Source organism: Berghia stephanieae, chromosome 3 (assembly GCF_034508935.2).
Source record: "Berghia stephanieae isolate SIO BIC M18660-M18661 chromosome 3, UCSD_Bste_1.3, whole genome shotgun sequence".
Lineage (NCBI taxonomy): Eukaryota > Metazoa > Mollusca > Gastropoda > Nudibranchia > Aeolidiidae > Berghia > Berghia stephanieae.
Genome location: NC_088362.1, coordinates 84976957 through 85003263, shown reverse-complemented (window position 1 = coordinate 85003263; position 26307 = coordinate 84976957). Strand labels below are relative to the sequence as shown.

Sequence of the window (26307 nt, the reverse complement as noted above, 5' to 3'; positions counted from 1 at the left end):
TTTGACTGTGTTTATCATTTATTTAATCCAACAAAGGACAGCGATTACAGAAACAGAAAACTTGATTCATGTCTGATAAAATTGTCAAATCTAGCATAAATCTTAAAATTAAAATAACAACAACAAAAAAACAAAACAAAAAACCCCAAAAAAACTCCAAGTTGATACATATACAAAAATTTGACCACATGAAATATACACGTATTCATAAAATCATATTTGATATTTTCAAAGGATAATTGTACAAAAGTATTTTCACACACAATCATAATGCGACATGACATTAGTATAAAATTTTAATTCCATGGTTACAAATATGTGGGGATTATCATATTGATACACATATATATTGCATTTAAGTGTTGATCATTAAGTCCAGACAGGACAAGATTTGTAATAGGTGAAGTCGTGTTGATTGCAGAGCAATTAGGTGCTATGCAGAGAGTAAAGTCAAACAATGTTGAGCATGACCAGTGATCAATTGGATGGCGATGATCACAAAACTCTTTGGTTGGTCATGGTAAGGCTTTTTACTCATTAAATCAAGAAATACCTGACATGGGTTATGTTTATTGTAAGAGTTTTAGTTTTTAGTAATTTGTACAGTGTTCTAAAGTGAATCCCTTGTCTAAAAAAGACACTGAGGGATCGCTATGTTGATGAGGCAATGCGCTGAATCAATGGCATAATGTGAAAAGGTGACCAGTGTCTTTCCACATTACATTTACTATTGCCAAATCTAAAGGTATCCAGATACTCATTTACTGTTCATCCTGTTCCCTAGCCAAACTTCCACAAAGCAAACAATACATTATAAATTGTGTTAACCCCTCTAACATGACAGTTCATATATTAGGACAGGAGGGAGCTGACCACTGGACGCAACAGTCCATAAATTAAGGGTGAGCTGGTCAGTTTTAACCACTCTGTCCACACAAGCTCATTGTGTTCATGAATGGATTTTTTTTTCTGTCTATATTTAGAATAGTACAAACATAGTACTTGAATTTGATTGGTTAATGCTTTAGAATTGGCCTTCACCTCGTGAGTGGAAAGTTGTGACATTTTAACTAACAAAACAACCCAGAAAGTCACCCTCCCCTCTTCTCCTGCCTACGTGCTGACAAGGGATTTGAGAGTGAAGAGAGCTGATTTTAATCAGAACAAAAAGAGTTTTAACACCACATGTAATGTGTAGAACTTTCGTCTGTTCCATTCTTCTGGAAAATCGCCTTTACTTTACACGTTATGGTCAATGATACCGACCATTGTCTTACTGATTTCCGGAAGGCACATAAGATTTAATTGTAAAAACAATCGAGGCTAACCTGTAAGATGAAGATTGTTTGAGATTTTAATTCAGGAACATAGTCATGAGTATTACGTTTCCGTTGACCAGTCACACTTTAGCAAGTCACACTTGTGTATAACTCCACTGTTGTCAGGATTCTATCATCACATTTAAATAACATGGGCACTTATTTTTATACAATTAATTAGAATCTTAGTAACATGGGAGGATGAGGGAGGGCATATTATGACTACGTTCCTGATGATAGCGAGTTAAAATCTCAAACAATCTTCACCCTAAAGGTAAGCCTCGATTGCTTTTACAATTTCAACTCACTGACGTTAGTTCATTACACCAGTAATATAAGTTTTTAGAGCCATGACCATGACTTATATTGTGAAAAATATTTTTTTTTATATTGTTCAAAAAGATTTTATTTACATTGAAAAATAATAACAACAGAGTGATCAAGGATTAATGCAGGTCGAGAGGATACAATTTCTATCTGCGGATGACCTAAATCAAAGCTTGGTATGAGTTGGCCTATAGTGTGGCCGTGAGGACCTTGTTTTGTCATAGTTTGGGTTGGCAGGTAGGCATACTGTTGTGAGTGTAAGAATGAATGACAAAGAAAACAAAGTTTGGTCCCATTATTGGTCCTCGAGGAAGGCAGTTAATAGACCTTGCACCACTTGATTTAGCTGAGAAAGGATTCCGATTATGGTAATAGGAAGTGGTATGCATTCTGAGAGTGCTAGTCCTTTTTGTCTAAAAGCAACTTTTACTGGAAATTTGGTTCAACTGTAGCCTACTTGAAAGATAATGAAAGGCCGTGAAATGCATTGAGCGTTGTAGAATCATGGAAAAGTGGACTATTACTATTAAGGTGCATGTTTTTTTCTTTTTTTTTTGGGGGGGGGGGGGGGGGGTGGAATAGGTTTGTTGGAGTCCCAACCAAAATTTGCCTAAATGAAAATGCCCATTCTCCTTCCCTTTGCACCTCATTTGATTAAATACAGAACTGTGTCAGACCCTGAGCAAAAGGGGGTTTCCATTGATAACATCTACCTCCAATATTGGTATAAAATGCATATGAAAGGGGCTCTGATGTCATCTGCCTCCAACATCGGTATGAACAAGTGTCCGAGAGAGGCTGTGGTCAAAGTATAGAACAATGATAAAAGTAATTATTTCAATGTTTCTAAACTTCTGCTCCAGTTCCAGGTCCAAGTACATTGAATCACATTACATAGAGACATCTCCTTTTCTATCAATATCACATAGTTTGAGAGCCCTCAGCACCTGTTTATGTAAAATAAAAAGAAATTAACTTTAGTACACGTGTCATCTGATAACCTACTGCTTATGGCATTTAACCATTTATCAGAAACTGAATCAAGAAGTCAATTTTCCAAGCCACATTTTCTTGATTAGGCTAATAGAGTAGACTTGCTTCATGGTGTCACCAATTTTCTTTCCTCTTAATTTGAATTTATGAGTCATGAGAGTAATACAGCATTCTATTTTCATAACATTTTCCATGACATACCTTGCTGAAAGAATGGTCATTACAAGACTATACTGTTGCAAGAGCTAGAACAATCAAAGATTCTCGCCCAAAGCTGAGCAGTTTAAAGTTCCACAGATAAAATTGCAAAATAGTGATATCAGAGGGAAATGCTATTCTCGAACAAAATGCTTCCCTAGAGAGTGCACCATTTAAAAAAAAAAATCAACAAATCCACATCAAAGAAAAGAACTTGGGGGGGGGGGGGGGGGGGGGGGTGGAGTCCAAAGGAATCAGCACTCAACTGTGTTTAATCCTAATATTCAACAAACTGCAAGATGAACAAAGCACTAATTGACAACAGTATCATCATCTGGTCATCAAAATAAAGTGTTCATAGTAGTATGATCTTTGCTTCTTACCCAAAAGATAAAAAGTTTGACTACCCGATGTGCTATGTTATGTGGCCTTGAGCAAATCACCTCACCCTTACTCACTTTGCTGTGCTGCACTGTGGCCGACTCCTGGGTTATTCCAGTCCTACCTTGGTAAATACCATAAAGAAGAATTTGCCCTTGGAATTGTATTTATTATATTTATTTATCTAAAAGGAATAACTGAAATAAATATAGATAGAATGCACTTGGCCAAGGAGTTCACAACATTGCCATCCGGAAGTATAACGGACCAACACACAAACTCTGTGTAACCATGAACTTTTATAGTCTGGTTAATACAGTTTAGTGAGAACCACTCACAAACGCGGATGGCAAAAACAATAACAAAGGCCTGAGTGACGTCATCTACATATTATCTATAGACATAAACACTAATAAAATTGTATATCATTATATATACACAACAATGCAACACAAATTTTCATGCAAAGAGCTCAAGCTAAAATATGGGTGAAGATTATAAAAACACAAGCCAAATGTACCTTGGAGTCAAGCTTGACCAACAAATATTGGGGGATAGGAGACACTGAAAATGCAAAAGTGACCTCCATGTCTGTCATCAGAGAATGACTCAAATTGTTCAAGCGAGCAGGCAGCACAAAGTAGGGCACATTACAGATAAGAAGACATTGAGCAACCTTTCTCTTAGCTATGAAAAATCGACCATTGAGTGGTAAATTAAGTGATTACAATTGAGAACTTATAAGGAAATAAGAGAAATCAGGAATGAAAACTGATTTGGAAGAGTTTTCAGGTCTGAAAATGATATGCAAAACTATATTCGAACACTACATCTTGACACAGGCAAAAGTAACAAACCTTGAGTTTAGCTTCGCCTGTTGCTCCTGTCACTCTTAGACCCATGGCATTCATGTCTTTTGGGGAAAGTTTATTTCTGTGAGGTTGGGGGAAAAGTTTTATAAATCTAAAATTAGTGAATTTTTAAAACAGATTTTTAAAAAGTGCTTTGATGAAAAAAAATAGGAATGAAACTACCAAATCTACTCTGGTGGTAAAAGGCAAAACGAACTTCAGACTATCTGTCATCTGCATTTTTTGCGGCCGCAAATATCAGGGAGATCCGCAAATTTTGGCAAATTTCCCAAAATTGGCAAATCGTGGCAAATTTAGGGATAATTGGCAAATCACGTGGCAAATTTTGGGAAAAAACAGAAGCGAAAACAAAATAACGAAAAAAAAAGTGAGAAACTTGAGAAATGTTGCAGCTTTGCCTGGGCCCAAACCAAGGGAAGCTACTCTCTATGGATAATGATCCTTTAAAATCTTTGTAACAACGCTATTGTGTAAATTAATCAATGTAGCCTCCTTAAATGTAATAAAATGTCTTTTATATATATTTTTTTCTGTATCGCGTGTTAATTTTTACTGAAACGCTTAGTTCTCCTCGGCAAATTTTGGTCTTTTTAGCAAATTTCTTGGCAAATTTTGGGGATTTTTGGGGGAAATTTTGGCAAATTTTAGGTCCCAATTTGGCAAAAAATGCAGATGACAGGACTATGCATTGGAACTTGAAAGAAAACTAATTGTAAGAATATGAATATCGTAGTTTTTAGATTTGAAAACTTTACACCATAATTTCGATAATGTAGTCATAAAGCCATAAAGCCTAATTAACTAGAGTTTATCCCAATTTCTGTATATTTGAATAGACAGTAAAAAAAACAAACATTGTTTGCTCCATTTGAAAGATACTGGCCCTGACTGTAGATTTGAAAGAGGCCAGTTTGATCTGTAATCAAGTGCTCAATCAATTGAGCCATCAAAATCATTGGGTGATGAGAAAGATGACGATTCATGTATTATGAAAATCATTTTTTCCGCTGGGATTAAAATCATCATTCGGCCTGCCAATGATGCATACCAGTCATTGTTACATTTCCATATTAATCAATAAAAATGAATGAAATTTCCGACTGATTTATTCAAGGATTGTCCATCAAACTAAAATTCAATTTTTTTTTTTGCAAACTGCTCATAACTCACATATTCTTTTCCTCTTTAAAATGTTGCCATAACTGCCTGTACACCTGCAAAGAAAAAGCAGACACAGAGCTTAAATAAAGATCATTTAAATAGCATTACAAATGTGCAACCATAAACATTTATTAAAATTAATTAACCCTTTTGAGTTAATCAAGATTGAAAATCGAACAAATTTGTTTTATTTTTCAGTTAAAGTTATTAAAACCAATTTTCACTCTTAGATACACCAGTCACGTTTTGTCTGAGGTACATACAAAAACCATACCATGGTAACTAGTAAGTCAGAATGTAATTACAGGCATGGTGATTGTAACATCTCTCCGGGTTTTGGAAAGCAGATTACAGTTTACTTTACTCCTTTTTCATGATACTAAGCTGCTAGAAGCTGTGTTCAAACATAATCCTTTGTCATGACACTAAGCTCCTAGAAGCTGTGTTCAAACATAATCCTTTGTCATGACACTAAGCTCCTAGAAGCTGTGTTCAAACATAATCCTTTGTCATGACACTAAGCTGCTAGAAGCTGTGTTCAAACATAATCCTTTGTCATGACACTAAGCTCCTAGAAGCTGTGTTCAAACATAATCCTTTGTCATGACACTAAGCTGCTAGAAGCTGTGTTCAAACATAATCCTTTGTCATGATACTAAGCTGCTAGAAGCTGTGTTCAAACATAATTCTCTGTCATGATACTAAGCTGCTAGAAGCTGTGGACTGTAAAAAGTAATAAAACAAAAATGAATATTATAACAGCTTTGAAAAAGAACAAAATACCAAACACGGAAAGTTTCGCGTTCAAAACAATTTCATTGTTTTTGTTATTGGCTGAAGAAAGGTATTGAACCCGAAACGTTTTGTGTTTTGTATTTTTTATCTTATTCGAATCTGTCATGTTATATTAATTTTTTCTCCACCAACCTAACAACCCTTTTACCCCTATATTCCCTCCCCCAAGATTTTTTTATATTTGAATCCTAAATATATATTTTAAAATGATTGAAGGAGACTTTAAAAAGTCTTCATATAAAAAAACATTAAATAATAACACATACACACACGGGGCAGCAGTGTGAGAGAACGGTATGGTCCCCACTTTGCATACCAGGTCCTTGTGTCTCACCATATGCACTGTATTGTATTGATCAAGTTATCTCGCCATAACTTATAAGGCTTTGTTGGTCTTATGGTGACCCAGAGTCATTCTTATTTTTAAAAAACAATTTCCTACACAAGGATGAATGAGTGTAGCACCACATATGACAATTCCCCCCCCCCCCCCCCAAAAAAAAAAAAAAAAAAAAAAAAAAAAAATACCCAAAAAAACAAACCCAACAACTCTCCCACCAAAAAGCCCCCACAAAACAAAAACAAAAGAATAACTCACATAAAAATTTAAAAAACCAAAACAAACCTTATTAACATCTTCTCTTTTACATCGCTGTTTGATAAGTTTAGATACAGACTGGAATTCTTCTTCTGAAATTTCACAAAATTCTTCAGAATTCTTTCTCTTTGATACACTTGCAGAATCTGTTTTTTAAAATAAATTTTACAAAAAGGTAAGCAAAGTTACAAATCAAACTACGTGCATCTCTTATATAAGAAACTGGATACAAAAAAAAAAAAAAAAGATTGCAAGACCTGTGAAAAATTTAAGAAAGTCATCCCAGCTCTTGAACTTATTCTGTCACCAGGAGCAAAATGGTAATACCATCATTAGAAATTGTGGTCACAAGCTTTGCCTAACATGTATTTCAGGATTTTATCATCAATTTTTTTTCCTGATTCACACTAACAGACTTCTCCAAGGAACATGCTTGACTGTATGATATAACACATGGAACATCCTGTAAAATATATTCAATTAAATCTGTAAACTGTGAAAAAAAAAAGAGAGAGAAAAATAAAACAAATGCCCAAATCAACATTCTAAGTCAATGAGATCAAATTACAAATTTATCAGATTATGGAAATCATTTCAAATCTCGTGGCTAAATCAAAATCAAACACACACGTGTGTAGCTGAATGGCATAACCTGCTGCCTCAGCGCCAATGTTCACATAAAACAATTTTGGTACTCTGATCCATCTTTTGATCTCATTTTGCCAACATCCCATTTCCCTTTCGATGATGATGAGCTGATAAAATTCAGGGTGTTTAAAACCCCAACCCAAAAGAAAAAAGAAAAATAAGTTGCCTCTAAAAATACTCTCCCAATAATGAACAAACCTTGACTTTTCGAAGACTTCTTGCCTTTCTCCTCCTTTGCTGTAGCACCATTGGTGACAGAGTTAGATGAAGAGGATTCAGAGGGAGACACTGCGTTGATTTCATTGATGTCATTTCCACTAGCCTGACACTCAAGTTGTCCTGGTGGAATGCCAAGAAGACTTGACAATGACCCAAACACTTCTCTCTCCTTTTCATTATTCTCTGAGGATTGCTATTTATGAAAAATAAATAAAGAAAAGAAAAGAAAAATCCTTAAGTTGAGAAGCTAACTACTGAAATGCTAAGGACAAAACACGGAGGTATATACAAAACTGTGAGTTTTAAATGCATGAGAGCCATGCTAAGTTGCATAACATAGATAATTGTTTGGGCTCTTTAAAATCTTATAAGCCACATTTTCATGAAAAATGAGTCATTGTCAAAAATATATCACTCAAAAATCATTATTTCTTCTTTACATAAAAAGAAATAAAATTTAGTATTCAAATAACTTGTTGGGACTTTTTCTGAATACAACAACTATTCTCGACCTTGTTTTGCATCATATTTATGTTTGATTAAAAGAATTTAAAAAAATAAAATTGAACGAGTCCACAGAATTTCTGTGCCTTCAAAAATCCCCCCCCCCCCCCCCAAAAAAAAAAAACAAACAACAAAAAACAATTTGTCTATTGTTAAAAATTGGAGACAAAAAAGCAATTTCATAAATTTTCGATATTAAAAAACACAACAAAACAAAACAAAACAAAAATATAATAATAATAATGAGATACATCAAACAATACCAATCAATATCTCACCCCAGTATTCATTTCCAATTTCTGTAATGCATCTGTTAATGTTAACAATTGTGAGCGAAACATGTCAGAAAATTCCTGAAAACAAAGAAAATAATTAATTTGTGTATAAATCACCTCAAAGGCATAGAGCACCAACATCTGGAGTTTCTACTGGTTTCAGCAACCCAATACAGAAAGTAAAAACTGCCTTATGCAATCCTACCAGAAAAAATATTGTGATGAAACAAAAAGAAAACAACAAAACTAGGTAGTTTTAAGTCTTGGAGTCTTATACCCTACAAAAAAAAAGGAGAAACAAAACATATTTTAAAATTTTCACAGGATAGAACCATGGTGTGACTAAGATGACAGTGATTGGTTATAACTTAAAGGTATGCATTTCATTCCAAGACATATGATTAAATCATCAACAAAATATCAAAATGTCACATACCTTTTGTGCTTCTTGAATAGCGTAAACATCTTGGACGACATTAGCATATTCTTTCTTTATGAGTTCCAACTTTTTCATTAACTTAACAGGATTTGTCTGTTTTAAAATCAGAAAAAAAAAAATGTTCCATTTTCCAAACACCATGAATAAAATGATGACAGCAGAAACAAGATAAATTGTCCTTTCTTTCCATAAATTGTAAAGAGTCCAAATAGAAATAAAATTCAGTTGAAAAAAAAATGAAAAAAAGACAATCCCAGACAGGCAGATGTTGTGAGTATTTTACCCAAGGCATGGCATCAATAGAGAAGCGCTGAATGGAACCGGTGGCTGTCGGCTTGAACTACCTCCCATGTGTGGGCAAAAATCCTGTGCTACTGATCGCGCAGATTCAATTCTTTATCGCTCAATTTCTTTAATTGGTTAACTGATTCAGCATTTTTTGTTTCAAATTTAATGTCATTCCAAATGTTAACTATACGATGAATCCAAATGTTAACTATACGATGAACAAAAGAGTTATTTCTAAATTTAGTTTTACACCTTGAAATATAAATTTTAAATTGATCACCTCTTTAAAAAGTAACAGGAGAGAATGTAAAAAGGTCTGTTGGATCCAAAACATACAGAGAATAAACAATTTTACATAGCTGAATCAATTCCCCACGAAATCTTCTATATTTTAAACTTGGGAGATCTAGAGTTGATAATCTTTCTTTGTATGACATGGATTCCAACCCAAGAAGCAATCTTGTTAATCACCTTTGCACATTTTCAATTCCTATTGATCTGTCCCCGCAGTTTTTTGCAATTTCAAACGCCAAAATTTGCCATCAAAAAAGCAAAATCTGCTAAAAAATTGCCGCTAGTTTTACAAAAATCAAACAATTAAAACAACATGTACGGTAAAAAATTGACACAAATAGGGCATTGTAGAATAATGATGTCACAACATGTCAACATGAATTTATTTACATTTTGAATGGTTTGAAATATTTTTATAATAATAATAATAGCCATAGTAAGTAAGTAAAAAAAAAGAAGGAAGTAATAAAAATATTTTATTAACTATATATTTAGCTTCTTAAAATTTGGGAAATCAAAGCGAACAATCGCATAAAAAATTCAAAATTTGAAAAACTTAACAAAATCCATGCTCCAATGGGGGCACATTAAATTTGTATTCTCTACCTACTATCCAATTTTGAGCATTATTATCATTGCTTTTATATTTCAATATAGGCCTAATGGGTTTTTGAATGAAAAACATGGAAAAAATCATGAAAAATCATAATCATATCAAAGTTTTCATGATATTATCATGAAAACTAAGTGCAACTTGTGGTTAAAAATGAAATTGCATTTCATGAAAAATATTTTCATAGAACACATTTTGTTTACATAAATGATAAATGTGATAAATTTCTTAGGAAAAGAATTAAACTTTGAAAAGTAAAATTTTTGAAGGCAATAAAATAAAAATAGGAATTGGGATTATGGGATGAAGGACATGAGAGCTCTTCAGTCAAAAGAAAAAAAAAAGGCGAAAAACAAAACTTGGGATCTCCAATAGCCTAGGCTAGGCCACAGAGCTGGGAGGCTAGGCCTAGACATGTTTTTTCATTATTTAGTGCCAATTTTGGATGCTAGCATTGAAAGTAGCCGTCTTTTCACAATTTTTCATAGCTTTTGTTTTTTTTTTAACAAAAAATCGTCAATTTAGCCTACAAACGGCAAAAATTGCGGCTCTTTTAGGCCAAATAAAAATTTGCGGCTTTATGCGGTCAAGGGTGAAATTTGCGGCCGCGAAAAACTGCGGGGACAGATTGATTATTTTGTTTTTTTTTGTACATAGGGCCCCAAATACAATTTCCATATTCTGGGACTGGCCTAACAATTGACGTACACAATGGTACAAACACATTTTTATCATAATAATATGTAAAATTTCTAATAAAAAATCATAATAGACGATTCGATATAGTAATACAATCATTAATAAATATGTCAAAAGTTAAAAATGGGTCAAATACAACACCTAGATTCCTCCCAAAGTCAGTCACAAACAATGGTTCTGCATAACAAATATAATATAATACAAACATATACTGACCCAATAAAGGAGAGGAGATTGTAAAACATAATTAAAAAGTGGAGGAAATAACACAAAATTGTACAATTATTAAATGAGGAGAAAATCATAATGTCAACGCTTTCAATTATAAAGATTTATTTGTAAACAAATATATTCAAATTAGTGATTTTTAATGGAGAAAAAAACACAAAATGTCTCTTTAATGTAATAATTGTCACCATAGATTCTCAACATCAGTAAACGAACTTCCGTTTTTTTTTATGAATAAGGTATATATTATTATTATTATTATTATTATTTTTTTTTTTTTTTTTAAACACCAATAAAAACCCACTATAAAAAGTGACAAACCTTTGGATCAGCATCCTTCACATTATCAAGTTGTCTATCTAATTTTCTTGACATGTGGTCCAGATCTTTTTCTGCCTTATTAAACTGAAATAATATTGTATTAATATTATGATTTGTTAGGATCAGATTGACATCAAAATTATGAAGAACTGAGTTAAACATTTTTATTAAAAATATCAGTGCAAATTGTTAGAACTGAAATATTATTAAAGATTTATTCAAGTTCAAATTCAAAGAAATATAATTTGGCACTGTCACATTTTTGTTAAATTACCCTCAAAATGAAATGAATTTTTTCTCATCATAGCTTTAATCCTGATGTAGAAAAGTTTGAAACAATTCTAAGTTCACATAATTTACATTATTTATGGTTTTTAATTTGATCTTTCGTGAGCATATGCACTCCATCACGGTTCCCTCAAATCCTCGGGACATGCAAAATAGTTCAAGGAAACCGCAAATTGCCAAATCGATTTGATGGAGAGGGAGGGGGACAGTGTGGCTCAGCGTATGGTCTTTGCTTCATACTAGAAAGATAAAGACCATGCCGTCTTTAAGCACGGCCCGGACTTAAGCACGTTAATTGTCTCTTACCGAATTTTTGTGATATAAACTAAATGCCTTGAAACAAAGTAACTTCGGCATCAAGCATGTTTATTACAAGACACCTGATTCTGATTGTTAATATTTATCCATTCCTTTTCATGGCCCACTGAACAAACGAGTCATCGAGTGAAGGCGAGTGAGGGAGAGAAAGGCAAGTGGATGCCCATATACACAAACATACATTCTCACACACTATACACAATTCAAGTCGAAGGTTTATTTTTAAGCCATTGCCAATATAACTCAAACATGAATAGAATATTTCCAATCAACAAATCAAAGTAATTAAAATCAATAATAAAGTAAAGCAAACAATAATGATAATAATAATAATAATAATAATAATAATAATAATAATAATAATAATAATAATAATAATAATAATAGCATAATAAAATCATTTTAAAATTTAATTCATAGATTAATTGTTTAATAAATTGAATTACACGGACACACTAACCAACAAAAGAAAATGACTCATGAAATTTAATTCATGGAAATCTTTGGATGTCAGCCTTGAATTTAAGCACGCTTTGGCATTAATCACGCCTTAGCCGCCTCTGGAAGCGGCACTTAATGGACTGTACCAAGTTTGAATATTCACTGCGTTATATGGCCCTAAGCAAGCCACCTCTCCCTAGTCCAATTTGTGTTGCTGAGCTGCGGTTGACACCTGGTTACTTCAGTCTTCCCCTAGAATAGACCTTAAGACTAGACATATCACCGATTGAGGATAAAATTAAAGGGACTTTATTATTTATTTACCTACTGATATGCTGAGGGAGATAACTAATAAATAATGGTGCATGGCAGTTAAATTAGGATGAATGGCGAAGTGATAAGAATAAGCAGAGAGGTGTCAGCTATGCGAAACAGCGATAGAGTGTGCCTTCCAGTGTATGTAGCAACTAAATTGTTAAAAACACATAGGCGCATCAGGCATAGGATGCCTTTAAAAAATACAAAAGTTAATTAACTATTTATTTAAATCTCCCTTAACCACTCCGCTCAACTACTACTACTAGTTTTGTTTTAGTATTCAGATTTATTTTTTTTGTATTTATTTTGTTTTACCACACACACACACACACACACACACACCAGGCATGACTACCCTCAATTTCAAATTTCGGGGACATTTTATGGATAAAACCTCAAATTTCAGGAACAATACACCATGTCTTAAAAGATAGTCAAACATCTGATATCAAGAGTACAATGTTGTAACAATGGTGCCAGAGGTAATAAGTAGTAACTAATCTGCTGGTAACAAAAGAAGTATTCTCACTCACTGGTTTAAAAATACAACATTACTTGGATAACACCTTAAGATAACAACATCACTGGTAAGAATAAGTGACCCCAAAAAAAAGGAGGAAGTTTTTCTCCAATCACTGTGATAGGAATAGCTTATCAATTTCCAAATTATATGGTTTGTTGGTGCTGATGATGTGGCAGTGGCGGTGGTGGCTGTGGTTGTAGTAGCAGCGGTGGGGGCGATGATGTGGTGGTGGAGTCAGTAGTAGTAGTAGTAGTAGTAGTAGTAGTAGTAGTAGTAGTAGTAGTAGTAGTAGTAGTAGTAGTAGTAGAAGATTAGTAGTTAGTAGTAGTAGTAGTAGTAGTAGTAGTAGTAGTAGTAGTAGTAGTAGTAGTAGTAGTAGTAGTAGTAGTGATGATGATTGCTGTTGTAATAGTGGTAGTAGAAATGATGATGTGGTGGTGGTTGTAGTAGTGGTGGTAGAAATGAGGTGGTAGTGGTGGTTGTTGTAATGGTAGTGGGGATGATGATGTTGTGATGGTAGTGGTTGTAGTTATGGTGGTATAGAGGCGATGTGGTGGTGGTTGTAGTATTGATTTTATAGATGATGATGTGGTGGTGGTTGTTGTAATAGTTGTGATAGAGATGATGATGAGGTGGTGGATGTTGTAGTAGTAGTAGTAGTGGTGATAGAGATGATGATGCGGTCGTGGTTGCAGTAGTGTTGGTAGAGATGATTATAAGGTGGAGGTTGTTGTTGTGCTGGTAGAGATGATGATGTGATGGTGGTTATTGTTGTAGTAGTGGTGGTAGTTGTAGATTTGGTGGTATAGATGATTATGTGGTGGTGTTTGCTTTAGTAGTGGTGGCAAAGATGATGATGTGGTGGTGGTCGTTGTATTGAGGTGGTAGAGATGATGATGTGGTGGTGGTTGTAGTAGTAATAGTGGTGGTAAAGATGATAATGTGGTGATGTTTGTTGTTGTAGAAATGGTAGAGATGATGAGGTGGTGGTGATGTGGTAGTAGAGATGATGATGTGGTTGTTGATGTAGCAGTGGCAGTAGAGGTGATTGTTGTAGTAGTAGGGTAGAGATGATGATGTGGTGGTGGTGGTTGTTGTAGTTATAGGGATGATGATGATGATAACGATCAAAGAAAAAGTCTGAATAGTCTCCCATGGCTATTCGGACTCAAAGTCCAATGTGCGTGCGCAGTGAAACACAGTGCAGCAGAACTGATAAAGAAACAGAAGAAGAGTTCAGAAGAAATTCTGTTTTGCTCATGTCAAAATGACTCATGACTCTTATAACCCCTGCTTAGGACTGTAGAAGAATTGTTGCCTCTCTAACACTTGAAAAAAAAATTGTCCTGATTTTGTTTGGACATCGCATTGTGTAATTGACAAAGCTTTTTCTTTAGATCGCAGTTACTAAACTTACTTTTGATCACTGATTTTGTCTTTCTTATCAAATAAAGTTACTATAATTGTTATTTTGATTTGCTTAAATTCTATATAATTATCAATAATTAAAAAAAACAAAAAACTATACTGTCATGGAAGACTATTTGGACTGAGTCCAAATTATAACCTGTTGATTGCACAAGTGCATTGGGATTGGAGTCCGAATAGCCACGGTAGATTATTCAGACTCGAGTCTGAATAGCCGCCGCCTATTGCAAATATCTAAGTTGAATTATGTTTTTATAGAAAAATGATTGTAATTTCTTAAAGGGAGTGTCTAAGTACACGATAACTGGGCACCTGTAAGTTGCCGTTCGATTTTACTAAAAGTTTTAGGGGGGTTCATTTAAAGATGCATGACTTAGTTATAAAGAGGAATATTGCAGATATTTTGGTATCATTATTTTCATTCCTAACCGGGCACCTCGCCTCAGGATCTACGTACACGGTATCTCCGGTAACTGGTTTGCCGCTACAATACAACCAATGGATGATGTATAATGTGTGTGTTATTTTAAAAAATCAAACAATACAATTTAACCAAGTAAAGGCGAGATTCAAGGTTACTGTGTACATAGATCCTGAGGCTAGGTGCCCCGTTAGGAATGAAAATAATGATACCAAAATATATGTGATATTCCTCTTTAATTTATAACTAAGTCATGCATCTTTAATTGAACCCCCCTAAAACTTTTAGTAAAATCGAACGGCAATTTCCAGTCACAACTTTCTTATGGGCGAGTTGGGTCACAGTTTGATTCCCACTCCCACTGCTCAATAAACTGTCTACGGTTACTGTGTAAGTGTAAGTAGACACTCCGTTTCTTATACGTTACCCAAAACTGAAATTTGATTATTTTCACTTATAAAAACCGATTTTATTCGATTCCAAATCCCACTTACTTACCGTTTCAAGACGTGGGGTCACATATATTAGTTTAAAATGCATGTTCAAATTGCCTCCTACACCTACACTACTATTCTCTACTATCTACTACTCTACACTACAACTAGGGAGTTTAATAGAAATTCAAAATGTACCTCACACACTTGAAACCAATGTCATATGAAAGAGCTGGCAACACAGATTACAAAACAGTTTGAATTTTGTTTCTATCTTGATTAGAAATGTAGTTACGGCAGTTCAAAGTCTGAAATTTCAGACCGATTTTTACCCCAAAATTAACATTGCAAAGTTGTGACCGAAATCGCGTGATGTTAATAAAAAATGGTTAATACAGTCAATATGGAGTTCTTATCATATATTGTATACCAAAATGTTCGTCTTATCGAGGACAATGCATTTACATTAATAAGGAGGAAGATAAACATTTCAAATTAACACATTATTACATAATATGACGCAAATGTTACATAATCAAAAACTCGGCTAGACGTAAGAAACAATTTGCTATACATATCACTTTTGGATTTATCCCCAATATCTCACTGAAACAATTGCAAATAATTCCCCTCTTTGAATTAATACATAGAGAATAAAAAAGGGTTTGAGAGTATTTCAATGAAAAGATATAAACATGTTGTGTAATGACATAATGAGTTTATTTTTACCTCTGGCAATTTAATTGCATATAAATAAAATGGTAGATTGGAAAAGTTCAAATATATTGAAACAGATTCCCTATTATAATTAGAAGAGTTCTGGCTTTTAATACTTTAAAAAATTCTGCTGAACCACTTTGGGTTTTTGTTGCTATTACATCATTTGAACTGACAATTAATATAATTTTATCCCCCCCCCCCCTTCTCTCTCAATGTATGGGGGTGTCAAAATATATAACTAATACTAATAGAACTTCTTACCATAATAATTATTAAGGCTAAGGCCTTTAGAATATGGATACAAATGATAAACATATCTAAACATATGGGAAAGAAACTTGATGACTTGATGGCAAAGTAAAATAAAATAAAATTAAAGCAATTGGTATTTTTTAAATATCGATATTATTAATATCGGATTTCACAAAGAGAAGAAATATAGAGCAGTAAAGTTAGGTGCCCCAAACGTAAACAAAGGTCGAGAAGCACGTGGCAAACCACATGTTCCTGTCTTGACAGCTCACGTTCCAATGTAAATAATAGAAAAAAATAACCTTTAAAATGTGGCTGTTAGGTGGCAAAAGAAACACATATTCATAAATACTCGATCATGCATCAAATAATGTCTAGATATGGATATTTTATGGAACAAAAGGTAAAATTTTCTAAAATTTATCAAAAGTTACAGTCTATCTATTTTTAGACCAGAGCAAATTATTGCGCTGGTGTGAACAAAACGAGAATTATTCGGAGCCTGATTTTCAGAATAATTTAGCCTTATATTATTATTTCTTCAACTGTTAGATTTTATGTAAACATATTTTCAATACAGAAAGTGGATTGCCTACAACTCAAACTACAAAATTGGGAGACCTATATTGTGCGTAAATTATTCCGGTCCCTAACGGAAATCACTAGCGACTTGTTATTGTTTACGTTTGGGGCACCTAACTTTACTGCTCTATACGAACTTTTAAAACAAAAACTATAAAATGCCCATAAATAAAGTTGGAATGTATGTCTTCAAAATAAAAACATAGTAAATAATAGTACTGAAAATATTATGGACTAAATTTAAAATAATACATAACTAAATTTAAAATATCGATATGAATATCGATATCGTCCGGCAGCCATGATGAGAAGATAATGTAAACATGGCATTTCGGCGCAGAGTTAAAAGGTGTCTGCGCATCGATATAGAGCCCTGAAATTTGGCATGAATAAAGTTTAGATGTTGTTCTAAAAACAAGCGTTTAAATTTTAAAAACACATGCGGTAAATAAAAAAACAAATGCATTTGAAAATTGCCAAATTTTAACTTCATATAACTTCTGGAATTATTAATGGATTTGTCCTTAATTGGCACCATTTAAAAGGAAATTGAAAGACGAAAATAATGATACCAAAATATCTTCGATATTCCTCTTTATAACGAAGTTATGCATTTTTAATTGAACCCCCTAAAACGCGAACGGCAATTTCCAGTCACAACTTTCCTATGGGCGAGTTGGGTCAAAATTTGACTGCCACTGCTGCTGCTCACTAAACTGCCTACTACAACTCTACTCTAACTAACTTTTGCCTTTGTTTACGCCTCGAAATTTAAATTGGCTAGCCAAATTACCATTCCTTCCAGGGTATCAACAGCCCTCTCCATTTTGAGAGATTGTTCTTAATCTTTTTTTTCAACAACGAATGATCATTTCACTTCACTTTCAACAATAATTTAGTGAAAATAATTTTTAGTGGGCTTTTTTTTCAATTCTAGCTAAGCCTACTTTCACTTTTCATTTCATTCAAACCTTTTCCGCCTACGTCAGAATATTCAGAGTTATTCTTTTTAGTCATTGTAACCAATCAAAACGATACATCTAGCCGTCGTGGTTTCTTCAAGTTCTTCTCCGTTTGCCATAAAACATCACGTGATTGGTCGATCTCTCACCGGTTGTAAAAAGTAAACATGTCTTCTGCTGGGAAAATGTTGGCCTTTATTGTCATCGCTTTCGCCCCTTATCTCCATTATGTTGTTTCTGATGTTGTCCAGGGTTCTGTTCCACTAAACTCAGCAGTGTTTGATAAGGTGCGTTTTTGTTAATTTTTCTAGTATTTCTAGTACAGGGTGGCCCTACGCATTGCGTGGCTGAAGCTCGTAAAGTAACATTTAAAAAACCCCATAAAAAGCAAGTTTTGAAGGGTGCCTGGGCGATGCTGGTGTGAATAAAACGAAGCAGATGGCTGAAAAGAGACGTTCGCAGTGAAGTCTCGAGTTATAAAATAAAATAATTTAAAAAAAAATAGTATAGGCTTGTCACTGCATTATGTCCAAAATGTATGGATCTATGACTGAACCTCTAAACCATAAAAAGCAAGTTTTGGTGGCTGGCCGATGACGATGCTGGTGTGACTCAATAAAACGAAGCAGATGGCTGAAAAGAGACGTTCGCAGTGAAGTCTCAAGTTATAAAATAAAATAATTAAAAAAAATAGTATAGGTTTTAGGCTTGTCACTGCATTATGTTCAAAATGTATGGATCTATGGATGGTTGAGGCTTCAGCATTGAGAGGTTGTTTTTTTTGTTTTTTTTTTTTCACTTGGTGGACTTGGAGCCATCACAACCGATTTTGATTTATGGTTGTCTTCAAATACATTAGCCTTTGCTTGATGCTCCCATCTTTTTCAGAAATCGTTTTATTCATTGGACTCTTCATAATTTATTTTATACCTGGATACCTCGCCTCTGTATAGAGCTTTTAGACTTGGTGTAGTCTCCTTCGCTCCTCCTCATCTATTAATGATTGGACCAATTTTTATAATTGAACTTGTTTCCTAGGGTGTTGCTTATCTCCAACTCTGCTTTGAATTTATTCAAATTTTTTGCTGATACTGTGGTTTCTTGTAGTTTATTCCAGTTATTTACAATTCTAGATGAAAAAAAGTTCCTTCTTTCATTTGTTTTAAAACGTTCTTTTTTCAGTTTCTTGCTGTTTCCTCGTATCTGAATGTTCTTGTTTGGTTTAAGGAATCCTGCCTCTACCCTGTCTATTCCCTTTACTATTTTATATGTTTGGATCATATCTCCCCTTCTTCTCCTGTAATCTAAGGTCGGGAGATTTAATTCTTTCAATCTCTCACAATATGTTTTGTCTTTCAGGTGTGTGATAAGTTTTGTTGCTCTCCTTTGCACTCTTTCCAAACAGTCTTTGTCTCCCTCAAACTTCGGATACCATATGCAGTTAGCATATTCCAGCTTTGATCTAACCATAGTCTTGTAGATGGTAGTCATGTGTTTTGTTTTCAGATTCTTGAAATTTCTTTTCACTATTCCGAGTGTTTTACTAGCTTTAGATTGAACATCTTTAATTTGCTTCTTGAAGTTTAGCTTCCTATCAATAAATACTCCTAGGTCTTTTTCCCCATTGGATTTCTGCAGGGGTTTTTCTTTCATTATATAGTTTGCTTCTCTGTTGTTTTTTCCTAGGTGAAGAACTGCACATTTATCTACATTGAACTCCATCTGCCATATTTCGGACCATTCTTCAAGCTTTTTCAAATCTTGTTGTAAGGTGTTTCTTTCTTCTTCTGTATTAGCTACTCCATAGAGCTTAGTATCATCGGCAAAGATTTTACATTTAGATGATAGATTGTCTGGCAAGTCATTGATATAAATCAGGAAGAGAACTGGTCCCAGTACACTTCCTTGTGGAACTCCACTTGTTACCAGTCTCTCTGTTGATGCTGTTCCATTCACTATCACTTTTTGTCTTCTATCTTTGAGGAAATCTCGGACCCATTTGACTGTCTGATCATTAATTTGATACTGTTCCAATTTCCTGATTAGGCGCCAGTGTGGAACTTTGTCAAATGCCTTTCTGAAGTCGAGGTATATGACATCTAAATTGTTGCCTGATTCCAGGTCTCTCGTCCAGTCATCCATTGTTTCAAGTAGGTTTGTTACTGTAGACCTTCCCGCCATGAAACCATGTTGATCTTTGCTGAATAGTTTGTTCTTGGTCATATGATCAACCATTTCTTCTCTAATCAGCTGTTCCATGAGCTTGCAGACGACAGATGTCAGGCTCACTGGTCTGTAGTTTTCTGGATTTTTTCTGTCTCCCTTCTTGAATATGGCTGTGACGTTAGCTTCTTTCCATTCCCTTGGTAGTCTTCCTTCTTTCATCGACTGGTTAAATATCTTGGTTAGGGGTTCTACTAGCTGCTCTGCTAAGTTTTTTAGGATGTAAGGATGACGTTTGTCAGGTCCAGGTGATTTACTCTCCTTTAGGTTTTGTAGTCTCTTCATTACTCTCTCTTCAGTAATCGGCCATTGTGTAGTATCTATATTACTTCTTTTAGCAATATCTGGCAAGTTTTTCTGGTTCTCCACTGTAAAGACACTTGCAAAGAAGAGATTTAGCATCTCTGCCTTGTCTTCATCTTCAGATGCCCAAGTGCCATCTTCTTTTTTTATGTCACAGGTTCCCTGTCTTGTCTTCATTTTACTGTTTACATAACTCCAGAATACTTTAGGATTTTCTTTCGTTTCCTCTGCTATCTTGTTCTCATACTTTTGATGCGCTTGTCGGACTATTTTAGTAGTTGCGTTTCTCACTCTTTTGTATTTGTCCCAATCCTCTTCCTTTTTGCTTCTAGAGTATCTTCTATTTACTGCCTTCTTCTTCCGTAATGCCTCTCTCACTTCCTGCGTCATCCAAGGTTGATTTCTTCTCCCAACCCGGTTCCCTCTGCTTTTCGGGATGTTTTTCTCGAAGCATTGGTTAAGTACTCTGGTAAATCTACTCCAGTTATTTCCTACGGTGTCCTCGATTAGTATTTCCTCCCATTTGATATGCCCCAGTTCCTCTTTCATACTCTCTAGATCAGCCTTCCTATATCTGAGTGTCAGTTTTTCATCTACAGTCTCTGATGTCGCCCTCAGTTTTAGGAATATGGTCGCATGGTCGCTTTTTCCCAGTGGGTGGCTCAGTCTTAGGTCGATTATGTCATTTTCTTCCTCCATCAATATCAAGTCCAATACGTTGGGCTTTTGGTTTTTTCTCTGTCTCGTGGGTTCTTTTATTATCTGTTGTAGGTAGCAATCTTCAATGGTTTCTATGAAACTTTCCTCCAGGCTTCCCTCTTTTGGTTCGTCCATCCCTTTCCACTCCAGTTCCGGCATGTTGAAGTCTCCCATAATAATTATCTCTGAATGCTTTTTTTGTGATGCTCTCCTTATCATCTCCAACATTCTCTCATTATTTTCTCCTGTGCTATTTGGGCTCCGATAAATCACTCCTACTAGTATCTGACTTTGTCCAGTTACTCCAATCGAGCACCAAGCGCTCTCCCTAAAGTCGTGATCTGTGAGTTCCTCTATGGGGTTAACCTTGAGGTTCTCTCTCACCAATAAGTATACTCCTCTGCCGGAAGTTTCAAAATCTCTGCTAGCTATTATAGTGTATCCCTCAATACCTAACTCTGCTATGGTTGGGTGTGTTGTTGCATTCTTTGGCTTAGCTTCTGTTATTGCTATTACATCTGGATCTTCTTCTTCTGCCATAGCCTTTAGCTCCTCTCTCTTATTCATTACACTGTCTGCGTTCGTGTACATGAACTTCAGGGTATTTTTCATATTCACGTGCTGCCCCTCCTTATCATTCACTGGTACTTCTCTTTTTTGAATTTTCTTGTTGTCTTCGAGTCCTTGCTCAGAAACATTTTGGGCAATTGGACTGACACGTTTCCAATATAGTCATTCCTCATCCCAGTCCCAGTCATTTCCTCCAACATCGCTGTCTCTCTTTCTTATTTGTTCACTAAACTTTTCCCTGAAAATGACCCTTTTCTTATATATGACTACATCTTCCCCTGCTTCTCGTCTTCTCTTCAGCTCCTCTCTTAACTCCTTGGCCTGCTCTCTTTGCATAATTGTTTGGTCAGCTCCAATATACACCTTTTGTAAGCATTCCCGTTTGTGGTCTTTCAACTGTTTGCTGTTCCTAAGAGCAGTGTTACGCTGATCCGTTGACATCAGACTTATTTTCATGGGTCTTGGTCTATCTTCTCTTCTGCCCAATCTGATCACTTGCTCTATAGGGTTGAGGCTGTCTTTTGTTGTGGAAAGGAGACAGAAAGAAAAAGAGGGGGGTCTCTTCAAACCTGTGATTGATGGGAATCCTCTGGATGATATTCAATAATTCACTTACTTGGACAGCAAATTTACAGCAGATGGTGACTGCAACAAAGAGAATTAAAGTCAGAATCAGTTACTTGAGCGTTTTGCTCTCAATGGATCAGAGTGTTGGAAGACCACAGAAAGTATTTTCCAGAAACTTGAGGTATTCCAAAACAATTTAAGATCTTCTAGCCAAATACAATCTTTAATGGGGACATGAAAGCTAGAATGGGGGTGGAGAATCTCATCAAATGCAGAAGATGGCAATGGTTGGGACATATCTGTCGCAGACCTGAAGAAACATTGATGAGAAAGTTCTAGGATGGACAACCCAAGGTTAAAAGGATACTAGGTCAAAAATAAGGAGACCTGGAGCCGTACTGTGGGGAGGGACCTAAAGCTGAGAGGTCCGTCATTTATCCAATAAAGCTTGTAGTGACGTCATGGTGATAACTTGAGACTCTCATAGTGATGTCTACTACTTTGATGCACATACAATGCAATCCCTAGATAACATCATCTCTCAGGACCAGTAAATTATGTCGTTATCCACATGGGTTTTTATACGAGGATTTTCATGATGGCGGAAAAAGTGAGCGTGGTGAGACCGGTGGTTATAATGATGCGATGCGCAGATTAATGCCTGTGATATCCTGTTGACAAAAGATTTACCAGATACGCTTTCACTCTCTGTTGTCATTGTTTTAGTAGTAAACAATGCTCTAACATAATTTTCTCTCTGTCATGTATTCGGGCTTGGTATTTATTTTGTTAAAGGACATTTAGTTTTCATCAGACCACATCTTGATTGTTGATTCGTCAGTAATCGATGAGGATGCTGTTGATAGAGACAGAACTGCTAGATGACCATGGTCAATTTCAACTTTAAAAGTGACCAAATAGAACATCACTTGGCCAACCGCTACAATTTTGTCCTCTCTAGAAGTCCTCATGGATTTTGATAGACAAAAAATTGACTAGACTAGGGAAAAAATTATTGAAGAAAATGATAATTTCTTAAATAGTAAAATTGAATAATGATTCTCTGTTGTGGTCAATTTTGGTCAGTGGCCATCTGGATATCATTGGTAGGCTAACACATGTTATAGTTTGGTAACAAAATGATCTTGTTGGCTATGAGTAGGCTTTTTATTGTTTAAGATTATGAGATGAAACTGGTGAATAAGACATTAGCTCAGCCCATGCCCCTTACTTATTAGGTTAGTGTCACATTTGGGAAGGTAAGAAACTGTGATGCAAGCTCAGATTTGAATTAATGTAATGACCCACCCCTTCTGAAATTGTCTGTAATTGCTTGAGACAAATTTGAAATCAGACAAAAGGCATTGTAGTAGGTGTTGACACTGACCACAATATGATTTACCTGTGGTTAATCTGCTTTCAATTTATTGTTTGTGTTTGGTTTTTATTGCTCATGCGATATTTTGACACTTTGAAAAGGAGGATGTCGCAATAAAATCATCAAAATTTAAGTCAGGATTGGAAAAACTTGTCCCGATTAGCCGTGGACCTTTTCCCAATTTTCTGTTGTATGAAACTGATGATTTGCACGTCTATTCCACACACCCACAACTGACGCGTACTTACTTACGGGTCTGATAAACTGGTTTTATTGTTGTAATGACTCTCAAACCAATGCAAAATATTGGCCATTACAACTCTGTTAAAACAAGCCCATAATTGAGTTCTGTTATCAGACCTGCAAATATGTCACCGTGAATGACATAATCAGTTGTATGGTGAAAAGGTTTGAACTGAGATATTGCCAAGTTTAGTTAGAAGGTCATTTTTATCCAAAATGAGTTCTTGTCATAAATGATTAAATCAACCCTTTTTGTACATCTTCGGGAAATGTCAAAGCTTAATTTTGCTTCTAATATTTTTTTACAGCTAGTCAAGTTGAAAAAGTATGAAATTTGAGAAAAGTTTCTGGATACCTTTCCCATACATCTGACCATAACTTCATCAAAAATCACCCGATTTACTTTAAATAAAGATTAAAATGCTCTGGGGAGCATATTCTTTCAGAAAATGTAAAAAAAAATAAATTCAAATCCAAAATTTTTACCTTCCGACTGATTATGTCATGCACGACCAACAAAATAATTTTTCCACTTTGAAAAAGAACAACACTGCATAAGCATTTGATTATTTGCGGTATTTAAAACATTAACAGTTGTTAATTTCAACTATGCTTTACGGTACAATGTCATGGCCTATGAAGATTATATGTAGTGTTAAAATCAGCGGCGTCAACTGTTAAATTTTTCAATGTCTGCATGTGCCCCTTAAGCGATTTCCATCTGTGTTCAAACTCCAATCAATATATTAAGGTTGAAATTGTGTGAAGACATAGGACTCCTTTGTCCCATCATGATGGCAGTTTTGTGGATTTTTTTCTACTTTTTCAAATTGACAGTTACGATGTGGTGTACCCTTTCCTTTGAAATTCCAACTTCTTTCACAATGTCAGTTGTCTAACATGCCAATTTGCCAGAATCCTGTTTTCGACTTCAGTTTGATTACTGATGTTTGATGCACTTTGGGGCCTCTCATGACAAGTTTGATCTTGAAGTTTTGTTTCAATCCTCCTACAAACATTATCCATCACCAAAGAGTGCTATAATCAACACAAGCGTAACCATAAACACAGTTCATGTGGTATATATTTCAATGGGTGAACATCCTTCAGCATTCAGAAATTCAATAACAACACGCTGCTTGAATCGAATATCATTTGTTGCAGTTATTTTCATGTTTTGTTTTGACTGAGATTTCTCACATGATAGGACAAAAGTGATTACAATGTGCAATGACGTCATAGACCTAAGAAATTTTGCCGCCCAAGGCTAATTAATTATTTAAACGAAATATTAAGGATCTAAGTCAAATATCATATAGAAGGAAAATTGCAAAACTTTCCAGCCCGCCCTTGTATCTGTATATGAAATCTTTTCTTCCTGAAAATGCTGTCAAAACAGCTGTGACATTTATTTTATCCCGTCTTGACTATTGTAACTCTTTGCTTGTGAGCCTTCCGGATATAAAGGTAAACAATTTCTAGTGTGGCATTACATCATGCCAACATTCATTGATGGCCTCATTACAAAACTGGTTTCAAGAAAAAAGAATAAGATGTTTCCAAAATAAATTATTTTTCAAAATTTTAATCCATCAAATTCATTTATCAGGTGGTGAGCAAGCATAAAGCAGTCCTGGTGAAATTTGACGAAACTTATCCATATGGTAACAAACAGGATGTATTCAAAAAAGTTGCCAAGTCTAGTACCAGTCAGCCAGATTTATTGGTTGCTGAAGTTCATGTAGCAGGTATGTTTTTTTCCCCTTTTCAACAACAACAAAAACGACATAAGTACTCAATAAAAAAGGGAAAGCAAATAAAACAGGACAGCAAAAGAAGAAAAAAAATTAGCTTGTCAATCTCAAATTAACAGCACTTCCCCTTTTTAGTTTTTAAAGCTTAAAATAAGGCCAGATTCAAATACTTATTTCTCTGAAGTTTTCTTCACGTACTGGGGATTTTGAGAATCTGCTCTTTACAGGAGGGGTTAAATTTTACTCCAACCTGACAATATCTTTCTGTTGTCTTCAAGAGAGAGCTGTAATTGAACCTAAGTCGTAATGCTTCCGCGGTGGAAACAAGAACTGCACTCATAAAAAGAGGAGTCCATTAGAGCTTTGAGGCCCACAGGGCAAGAGTTTTGTTTGTTTTTGTTGGGTTTTTTGTTTAGTTTATTTATTTTTACAAATTTTTGTGTTAAACTGAGATGAATGTTTACTGGAGTTATACATAAGAGGGTGATAAAGTATCATAATCTGAAAGAAAATTCTGTCTCACTGCTGAAGGTTAAGTATTGCCTTTGGTAAAGGCATACCTGCCTATTATTATGGACCGTCCGTAATTGTTACGGAAGTGTAAGGACAATTACGGACTTACGGAAATAGAAGAAATATTACTGATACAAATGGTCGCAACGTTAAATTAAAAAATAATATATATTTTTTTCATTATTTACCGCATGCTAC

General features: G+C 34.9%; 2 protein-coding genes across 3 annotated transcripts in view; one reads left to right on the top strand and one right to left on the bottom strand.

Moving 5' to 3' along the window:
- LOC144968677 (SKA complex subunit 2-like) lies at nt 1–17864 on the bottom strand. 2 transcript variants are annotated; one of them, XR_013644624.1, is made up of 10 exons: nt 17691–17864; nt 11173–11256; nt 8727–8822; nt 8294–8368; nt 7491–7704; nt 6672–6790; nt 5261–5304; nt 4076–4151; nt 2171–2593; nt 1–2092 (listed from the first exon to the last, which is right to left on the bottom strand). XR_013644624.1 is itself a non-coding variant. In XM_078907248.1 (9 exons), the coding sequence occupies exons 1-9, from the start codon at nt 17721–17723 to the stop codon at nt 2537–2539; spliced, it is 798 nt and encodes a 265-aa protein (XP_078763374.1). In that variant the 5' UTR covers nt 17724–17864; the 3' UTR covers nt 1–2536. The 2 variants fall into 2 exon arrangements, 1 of the variants encoding a protein (XP_078763374.1); XM_078907248.1 differs by having other exon boundaries at nt 1–2593.
- A 105-nt stretch (nt 17865–17969) lies between these two features.
- LOC144969365 (endoplasmic reticulum resident protein 29-like) overlaps nt 17970–26307 on the top strand; it is a 10795-nt gene continuing 2457 nt past the window's right edge. The window contains exons 1-2 of the mRNA XM_078908475.1: nt 17970–18146; nt 25452–25706. Of these exons, the coding sequence (XP_078764601.1) occupies nt 18027–18146; nt 25452–25706 (375 nt within the window). The 5' untranslated portion in view covers nt 17970–18026. The remainder of the gene's footprint in view (nt 18147–25451; nt 25707–26307) is intronic.

What these genes read in the sequence shown, in the direction of transcription:
- LOC144968677 (XM_078907248.1), bottom strand. Translation starts at nt 17,723, where the DNA reads ATGGAGAGGGCTGTTGATACCCTGGAAGGAATG. An exon ending in TGAAGGATGCTGATCCAAAG is followed by an intron (nt 8,823 to 11,172) that starts GTTTGTCACTTT and finishes ATTTTAAAACAG; the next exon opens with ACAAATCCTGTTAAGTTAAT. An exon ending in TTTAAAGAGGAAAAGAATAT is followed by an intron (nt 4,152 to 5,260) that starts GTGAGTTATGAG and finishes CCAACCTCACAG; the next exon opens with AAATAAACTTTCCCCAAAAG.